This window comes from Cataglyphis hispanica, chromosome 6 (genome assembly GCF_021464435.1).
Source record: "Cataglyphis hispanica isolate Lineage 1 chromosome 6, ULB_Chis1_1.0, whole genome shotgun sequence".
NCBI classification, from domain to species: Eukaryota; Metazoa; Arthropoda; class Insecta; order Hymenoptera; family Formicidae; genus Cataglyphis; species Cataglyphis hispanica.
The window spans coordinates 7,310,381-7,320,249 of record NC_065959.1 but is presented as its reverse complement, the minus strand read 5'-3'; the positions used below and the strand labels follow the sequence as shown (position 1 = coordinate 7,320,249).

Genomic DNA, 9,869 nt, shown 5'->3' with positions numbered 1-9,869 from the left:
GCGTTTGAATTGCACGCAGCAGGGCGCGAGGCGCGAGCCGGCCGGCGCGGCATACACGCGCGCATGCGCGCCTACTGTCATGCGTGACATTCACGTGATCGAGGCGCCTTTACGAATCGAAGCGGCGAGCGAGTCACGTGCTTTTGACATTCTTCACGGCTTGCAGCCGACGGGTTGATTTTCTCCCGCTATAACATGTTGCAGCGAAGCAGACACGATTTTAATATACCGGTACTATCTGCGGCGCCAGCCTTTTAATGCGCTCCATTTATTACGAGAATATCTGTCCTCTTCTTCCCCTTTGAAAAATTGCCGAATTATGTTCGAATTATGCAGTATCGCGAATACGATACGCACGTAGCTCGGTGCAAGTCTGGAATCGACCTTGCGAACTCTCGTACGTGTAACTTACTTGATGTAACCGGCGCTAAATCTTCTTTGGCGGTCTGTCCACGTGTTTCTGTGGAATTTACCACGCATAAGCGAGATGCGTTTATCTATTAATAGCACGTCTGTAATATAAAATATGCATGCCGTGATAAACAAGTGTCGTTGACGTACCGGACTGAGCTGGATATAATGACAGTATGCATATTGGTATTTTTAATGTTAACAACTGTGCGATTATCACACTGCATAAAATTATCTTTAGACACTGTGAAAAAATTTCGTGAGGAAATAAATATTATATTTGCGTTGCGATTTAAATTTTCGTATGATAGAATGAATACATCTCCTTTTTATACTGTAAAAAAATAGATAATGATATTTTAATTAACAGGAAGATAACAAATAAACAAGTGGCAGAAAATAATATTACGATTTGCAGCTTTGGGATTTTTTTTTTAAATGGAATATGAGATAAAGAGTAAAAAGATATCGCAGAAGAGATTATTAAAGTGCCACTTAATGGCGCCAACGATCAGAATATGACGATTCATCGAACGATACGGTACGGCGCGTGAACACACATTACGTTAACATAATTTCTAAAAGATTTGTCGCTGCGTAATTTTCCATTGAAGAAACGGTCGACGAGAACGTGATAGATGTTTATTAGATATGTAATAGACTTTTTTCTATCTGTTTTTTCTTCACTGGAAGCGCTCGAAACGAGAACAAACGATTGGTATTGGTCGTTGCAATTTAATTTTTGCAAATTTTTCCCATCCGGGGGAATATATATCACCGCACTTGTTTTTGCTCTCAATGATATCGAGAGGATATCGTTGAAAAAACGTGTGATATGATATCCTTTACACAGTTTAAAGTTTAGACCTATATTATACTAGCAAAGTGTACAGAAAAATTTCTGTAGCTTGTTCAGTAGATTGCTTCTATAGAGTGAGATACGTGCGTATTTGAAAATGCATTTACAGTTACTGCACGTTAAAAACACGTGCTACGTTGTGATCATGCAAATTGATCCCGATATATTAATGTACTCAGACATGGTCCAGACATGGTCGTATGTTGCATCGCAATTATAAATTATAATAGCATATGTTCTAGTATTAATTAGCAGAGCGCATTCTGCGGCTAACCATTTTTAATCTTATAAAATTCATTACTTCATTACAGAAAAAATAGACAATATATCAATATTTAAATAAAGCATTAATATCAAAGAGGAATTTTGCTCCACGCGCAAAAATAATATATAATATAAAATAAATATATTGTAAAATGCTACTCTTCTTTTATTTAATTATAAGAAATATTTTGGTAAACAAAACTTTTAGATTGATGAAAATACAAAAAGAAAAGAAAAGTATTATATGCATAAATAATTCTGCTGTATAACGAAGCGTATAATGTAATCAATTTTGTTATTACATTAATATAATATCTCTGAATATATTTTTAATATTTTGCATCATATTAAAAATTAAAATCGAAAAAATGCCATAAATGATGCAATATAGTTTATAAAGTAGATGACTAATGGATGATTAAATGAAAAGAGGCGAGGGATACCAGTAGAAGCACAATGTTATAAATTAAACTGTTTATCGAGTTACTTATATAAATTAAATCTCACGATATAGCTATGCAACACGCGCTGAAAATATTTACGTTTTAATAAAGAGTTTCATTGGACGATGTATGTACACATGTGGAAGATATCGGTGCACATGTATCCTGTTAAGAGAGAAACAAGATTTTCGCAATTGACTGATAAAGAAATTTACAAATATCGATCTTAATACTAAAAGCAAGCCGTGTATTATAATGGAGCAAAATTTTAATAATTCTTGGGCAGATGATTTATGAGGGAAAAGAGAACTTGTGTGTGTTTTTTTAATGTGAATCCTAAAAATATCGCACAAGAGGGTAAAAAAAAGTACGGACAAAAACTCATATTTTAACAATTAAAGAAAGTCATTGTTTTTCTTCATAAGTCTCTCGTTCTCTTACAAGTAGAACACAATGGTAATATGTATGCACTTCATATATATCATTCTGGCTTATTACTGCATATCTGCTTTACATGAAAATATTATATTATCGACATTAAAGCAAATACAGCAGCGCAGAGAAATCATTAGCTCTGTGTCTATGTTCTGTCACAGATAATCGGTAGCAGTTTACTTAAAATAAATTTAAAACTCCCGTAAATACAAAGAGTCGCCCCATCACCTAGAGAATAATTGTTAAGACTATTGCGATTGTGGTGTTCGTTTCTATATGCAGTCGTATTATTTTTATATATATTTGTAGTTGTTTCTTTTTTTAATTACGAAATAATTTTGTATACAATATATATCCTGAACAATTAAAGACGGCATTTTTAATGAGATCAATATCTTCGATATTCAGCTTGCTTAGAAAACTTATTATTCCGGCGTTATACATATCTTGAAGTAAAGCTAATTCGATTATTTAATAAACCGTTTTTCGATGTCATAATAATTTGCAGCCACGTATTATACCCGGCCCTGACAATGCGTATGAGTTTTGTTTTCAGAGTTACTTGCAACGCGTAGATATCTTTTGATACCTTCTTTTCTCTAAAACAAGTTGACATTAATAAAATAGCTATATTATTTTGGTAAAAAGAGGCTGTACAGTATTTGAAAAATCGCTATCGAATTATATAGGAACCCCATTGATTACATTTATGAAATATTGAAGAATAGAAATAATTATGAATTTTATATACAATACTTACACTAAGATTATAAATGTTATATGCATTTGTAAGTAAAGTCTGAAATGTAAAAGAGCATCTATATTAATAATTAAATAAACTATATAATACAAAATAAAATAATAATAGTCTACAGATATATTTCTCTCGATTGAACAGCTTTTTAAAATAAAAATACAGAAATTATTCATATCATGTAATGCTAAAAAAATTTTTCAGTAATTATAAATATATGTCATTATATGTAATTATTTCATATTAAAAAAAAAAATTATATTTGTACATAAAAATATACATTTTATCACATACCCTTTGCAGACTTTACTTATAATGTATATATCATCGATTAATTTATATTATAGCTACTATATTATGTGTGAGACGACCAGTTAAATTACATTCTTTCTTCGATGATTTTATATACTTTCAAGATCGAATATTTTTTCCTATCTTTTTAATTTTTTGCACACAAAATATGTGTCAATATAAATTAGGTTTCCCATATGTATACGAATACATTGCAATTTCTTTTAATACTGACTAACCTAGGAACACACTAATCAACACATCAAACCTGATGTAAGAAACGCACACTTGCAATCTATATCGATATATACATCATGATCAATATGCATCTGTCTCTGCTTGGACTGAGCTTAAATAATATCACGTTTAAATGCTATAAATAAGCTATTACAACGGCCATTTCCTTTTTTTAAGTAGTTTAGATATTATTTTGGAATAAAATATTCTATAAGTGCATATATTTCGGTCATACACATAAACACGCGCGCTCTGTTAGTTGTCTTTCGCACAGTTCCATTCTAATAAATTAAAAATGGAAGAACTGATGAAGTTAAATACGAAACAGCTCGCGCTTTATGTCCGCGACAATGCACCGCACGTTCTCGGTCTCTGACAGCAACAGAGGCTGCGCAATCTCGCCGCGGGACCTGGCTCTTTCGATCACCGTTCCTCGACGCCCTCGCTACCTCCGCTTTCCTGCTGGGGTCTCGCGATTTGATATGTAATAAGATATTCGGGATACGCTTGTTCGCCTCGATAGACAACATATTCGGGGAATACCAAGCCACCCTGCGACGGTCTACCCATTACGCTATGGTGACCGGGAGGAGCGTGCGCCATTTTCATCGCTGAGAATTGTAAAAATGACTTACCGAGCGTAACTCTACACAGCAGTAAATGTCTATGACAAATGTAACAGCTTCTGTCCTTATGCACGGGACATCCGGTACCACCACATATACCATAAACATATTGATTGCTTTTGCTGCTATGCTCTGCGAAATATATACCAGCACCAAACATTCCGCCAATATACGCGTGCCGCTCATCGAAGCCTTTTTGAACGATAGCGTTGATGAATGGACTTCCGTGAAACAACATTCTTTCATTCGCTTGTGATACTGTCGAACTGGAAGTACCCCTCGGCCCAGTACCGGGAGAAGCGGGAGCGGCGGCACCGACTTCTTCAGCTACTTCCTGTCGTCTGTGAGCATAACGCTCCCACAACTTGCGATTTTGAACCTTTTGTATCTAAAAAAATATATAAGATATTTTTTAGTAAAAAAAATGCTGATAAAAACATTATATCAAATATTATTCTTGATGCAATCAAATAATAATTATACATACTCTAACTATATTATATCGAGAAAAGATACCACCAGAGTGGCCATTGTCCCTATGTTGCCTAATAGTACTTTGCATTTCTTCTTCAACAGCCAAGAATTCTTTGTCCTCTGCTAGTAAATCCACTAATAATGTCCCGGGATTTATGGAAGGCTGCCAAAGAGAGCCCGCTGCTGTGTTTAACAACTTGTCCATGCCCTTAATTAATTTATGTCTGTAGCCATAAGCTGATACTCCAACTTGCTTCAAATCTTCATGACCCATTTCCGCTAGTATATCTAAAGTAATTTGCTCGCGTTCGAACAGTTCAAGTAAATGTTCTAAACCGAGGCTCTGCAGGAAACCAGCTACAGTCGTAATGGAACCGTTGTGTTCTTTACATAAGTCCTTGGACTCTTTCTCGGAGCACGGTTCACTCGGCGGCATTGGACTCAGACACGATGTCGGACGAGCCAATGGTACGCATAAAGTCATAGCCGCTCCGGATGGCATGATAACTGTTTCTTGAGTGAGAGGCGGCGGTGGTGTAACAGGAACTAGGCAAAAGCGAAAGAAATATAAATAATAAGTATCAATATACTTTTTCTCTTTTTCTCTACATATATATTTCTTGTCTCTACATTTTATTAGAATCTTTTCTGCCTCTTTTATGTTTAATACATATTTTAAACGATATATTTTAAAACAGTTTATAATTATAGTAAAATAATTAAAGTATTCTTACCGGATACAATACTGGGTGGTCTACTGTTAACAGGATTGCCGCCAGTACTGTTGATCATATTGCCAGATGGTACCGATGGAACGATTTGCTGAGAAGCCATAGCATCTTGTAATAAACACCTTACATCGTCCGCGCTGGCTAGATCCACCGGAGTTTGTCCTTCCTGATTTTTCAGGAAGGGATCAGCGCCGTGCGCAAGCAGAAGAGCGCACAATTGTGTTCGACCTTTCTGCGCAGCTTCATGAAGTGGTGTAAATCCCCATTTATCAGTCGCATTCACTACAGTGTTATATTTAATGAGCAAAGCTGCAATGTCCAAGTGACCATAACTCGATGCGTTATGCAAAGGAATAAGACCGCCTTTATCTTGCGCGTTTACATCTGCTCCACGTTCGAGCAAGAATTCAGCTACCTCCAGATTATTATACCCCGCTGTATAAAAAAGAAACATAGTCTATGTGTAAAACTAAATATAAAAATAAAATTTTTCTATTTTCATCTCCTTACAAAAAAAAATTCCATTCTTATTAACAAAACAAGAATAACTAAAGATATAAAGAAGCGACTCAAAAAATTATTAAGAATAGAAAGAAAAGAGAACAGATTATCGATATTTCTAAAGGTATTTGTAAAGAGTGATATAAATTACCGGCCAAATGTAACGGAGTACTGTTGCGTCCTTGTGCATCCCGACAATTAATATTGTCTTGCGTGACTAGTCGTTGAACTCTAGCTAAATTGCCCTTCTTTGCTGCATCCAGAAGAGCGCTATTTCCACGCAGAAGATCCGCTACATCCTGATCACCGTCTCTTACTAGATCTAATGGTGTCGCGCCGTCTCTGTTTTTTTTAGTTGCATCTGCTCCATGTCTCAATAGTAATCGAACTATCTCGTATTTGCCTTTGGCGGCGGCTTCGTGAAGTGGCGTGAATTTCCACAAATCGGCGACATTCACAGATGCACCATGTTTTACCAATAATTCCGTGACTTCGTAGTGTCCATAAGAACAAGCGTTGTGAAGAGGAACCAATCCACTATATCATCATATTATAAAATATCATATTTGTAAATTATTCGATAGAAAAAGTTTCTATTTATATTTATTTAAGATATAAAAAATTAAAATGAAATATAACACAATACTTATAATAATATTACAAGTTACCCTTTATCTTTGGCATGCACATCCGCGCCATGTGCTAATAGATATTCAACAACCGGCACTCTATTAAAACCCGCTGCAAAATGCAGTGGAGTCGAGTGCCTTCCGTCCAAATCGCGGCAATTCACTGCGTGTGGATTGGCCTGCAAAATTCTTTCCACCGCTGCAAGATCGCCCGATTTGCTCGCTTCCAAGAGTTGCGCTTCCACATCATCGGTTCCATTCGGCGGATCTATAAAATTAAAAATAAACTTAAAAATGAAAATTGTTTCTCCGAGGATAAATTCCGAAATCAGATTAAATATTTTACCTTGCAGTATTTTTAACACATTCTCGGCAGCAATTTGTGCTGCGGTATATCCTTGAAGAGATACTATCGACGGGTCGACATTGTACGATAAAAGTATTCTGCAAGCCTGTACGTTATCCTCTCTAGCACACCTAGTAAGGAAATAATTAATTGACGATTTATGAGCTAATGTAATCTAAAGCATTTTATTATTTTTTTTTTTTTTAAATCAATGGTTTTCTAGAACAAAGATACCTGTGTAATGCGGTTTGTCCTAAACCATCCAGCGCGTTGACCTTCGTATTATGCCGAAGTAATATATCCATCGCGTCGTAATGCGAATGATCAGTCGCTACATGTAGTGGCGTAAGAAAGTCTTTATTTTTCTCATTCATGGCAGCATTTTTTCGAATCAAAGTCTCGATAATTTGCTTTCGTTTTGGATAAGGTGATGCCACTGCACAATGCATCGGTGTATCCCCGGTGTAAGGGTGCTTAAAATTGATGACTTCTTGAGATAGATATTTTTTTAACTTCGTAAGATCTGCCTGCCTGCAGGCATCTAATAGGCAGTGGCCCTTATACTCATCTGAAAATTATCAGTATTAAATGCCGATTTTAAAGTGTACAATTATATTTACAAATATAATAATAATATTAGAAAGTATAATACAATAAATTTGCTTAAAACTCACAGGCTAGTCTTTCTTGTAATTCAAGTGTCGGTGCTACGTCGATAGCGCTCTTACTATGGCAGTTTAATTGCGTCGGATCTGCACCTTCGCTCAACAGCAAGGAGCAAACCTCTGCTCTGGATTTACTTGCGGCTTCGTGCAATGGAGTGAATGTCCAGAGATCACTGGCATTGACAGCGGCGCCGTGTTTCAAAAGTGCCTCAGTTACTTCAAAATGGCCATATGAACAGGCATTATGAAGTGGCACAAGACCTCTGTAAAAGAATCGATTGGGATTTTAATTAGATTTTGATTAGATAGATCTCAATATATCATATACATGAGGAGCTATGAAAAAGTTGAGTGTATGCATATATACTAACCCTTTATCCTTGGCATGCACATCCGCGCCATTCTGAAGAAGAATCTGTACAACTCTAGATCTATTATATCCAGCTGCCAAATGCAAAGGTGTAGATCTCCTACCGTCACTAGCGTGACAGTTGACGTTAAGGGGATTTAGCAACTGTAACAATCGTTCCTCGTTTCCAGATCTGGCAGCTTCTAAGAGCTCGTCTTTCCTATATTCTCCTGTTAGTACTGATTTAGTAGAAGCATCAGCTACTTCTAATGCAGTTTTTCCTTCTGTATTCCTAATGTTTACATCTGCTCCGTGCTGTAGCAGAGTAATACATACGTCTATTTTACCCTGCCAAGTACAAATGAAGATGAAAAAGTTAGACACCATTTCCATCTTCAGCTCTTATTATGCATGACTAAAAGTCATGTTAGTAAATATATTTTTTTGCTATAAAATAAGCACCTTAATCGCCGCCTCATGTAAAGGTGTGAAATTCCAATTATCCCTCGTATTTGGACTTGCTCCTGCCTCTAAGAGTAATCTCACAACATCACAATGTCCAAAGGAGCATGCATTATGTAATGGATGTAAACCACCATCATCGCGTGCTTGAATTGATGCACCAGCGGATAGAAGAAATTCTACAACATCCTTTCTACCATATCCTAAATTTTAGAAAAAAACATATATTAAAATCTGTGCTAAGTCAAATTCTTTGAAAGTTTTTATATTTTCCCAAGAATTCTTATATTTTTCTCTTTACAGAGAAAAATTCAATGTGCACTTTTTTATTTTCTTATTATAAAACTTTATATTATCTACATGTTTCCATATATCAATTTAATTAAAGAAATTTATACATTGTAATGATTTTAAAAATATTGCAACTTACAAGCAGAACAAATAAAAATTTAAATTTAAATTTAAAAATTAAAACTTAAAATAAGTTAATTTAAACGTTGATTATCAACGATAAGAAATCGTTACGTATACTAGCGACTTGACAAGTAGACAATTTTGTTCAACAAACTCCGATCAGCTGTACATGACACGCTCGCTCGTTAACCTTCCTCAATTATCAATCCACGTGTTTATAAAAACTTTTATATTCTTCGAGAGTTTTATTGAGGAACAATGCTCGCGATTGAAACAGAACAAAGCTCCGTATTCGAGCTCGACTCACCAGCTGCAAAGTGTAGGGGGGTGGACTTGCGTCCGGCGGTGTCGCGGGCGTTGACCGTCTTCGGGTTGACCAATGCCTTCACCTTGGCGAGATCGCCAGTCTTGCAGGCCTCGAAGAGCTCGCGTAACGGATCACCGCCGCCGCCTGATCTCGGCAGCGAGTCCACCGCATTCGTCGTCAGCGTCGATCTGCGTCCTGCCATTTCTTCACATCGCCATTTTCACGTCGTCGCACCGTCCGACGACGACAGTAGGGATCGCGACGCAATTGCGACAGATAGACACATCTCACATTCAACCCAGCGATGTCCGACTATACGCACGCAAGCAGAAAGCACGTTACGTTTACGACGGACGGACAGACGTACGGGCGAACGGGTTGCTAGGGAAGCAATTGGCGACATTTCGCATTTCCGGACGCACCGTGGACGAAGTACTATTCCAAGATACGTGACGGCAAGCGATTTCTCGCGATCAGCTGGAATCTGGTGGTAATTGAGGAGCATTGATTTTGACAATTGTAGTAATTAAAGGCGTCGATATTACCGACCGTTCTCGAATAATTCGTAAACGTGTCTGCCTGGATCGATTAACCGTTACGTTTGGCTACGTTGGCTGCACTGCGTAAACTTTGTACGGCGATTTGAAATTTTCGCAATGGCGAGCCCGCCG

General features: G+C 36.8%; 1 protein-coding gene across 3 annotated transcripts; it reads right to left on the bottom strand.

The window, feature by feature from the left end:
- Window positions 1-2,361: 2,361 nt before the first annotated feature.
- On the bottom strand, window positions 2,362-9,404 carry LOC126850232 (poly [ADP-ribose] polymerase tankyrase). Of its 3 annotated transcripts, none has more exons than XM_050592994.1 (11): window positions 9,199-9,404; window positions 8,478-8,680; window positions 8,038-8,363; window positions 7,676-7,929; window positions 7,236-7,569; window positions 7,002-7,132; window positions 6,695-6,923; window positions 6,178-6,563; window positions 5,529-5,960; window positions 4,808-5,340; window positions 2,362-4,708 (listed from the first exon to the last, which is right to left on the bottom strand). In XM_050592994.1, the coding sequence occupies exons 1-11, from the start codon at window positions 9,398-9,400 to the stop codon at window positions 4,118-4,120; spliced, it is 3,621 nt and encodes a 1,206-aa protein (XP_050448951.1). In that variant the 5' UTR covers window positions 9,401-9,404; the 3' UTR covers window positions 2,362-4,117. The 3 variants fall into 3 exon arrangements, with proteins under 3 accessions (XP_050448951.1, XP_050448952.1, XP_050448953.1); XM_050592995.1 differs by having other exon boundaries at window positions 7,002-7,123; XM_050592996.1 differs by having other exon boundaries at window positions 8,038-8,330.
- Between the last annotated feature and the right edge of the window lie 465 nt (window positions 9,405-9,869).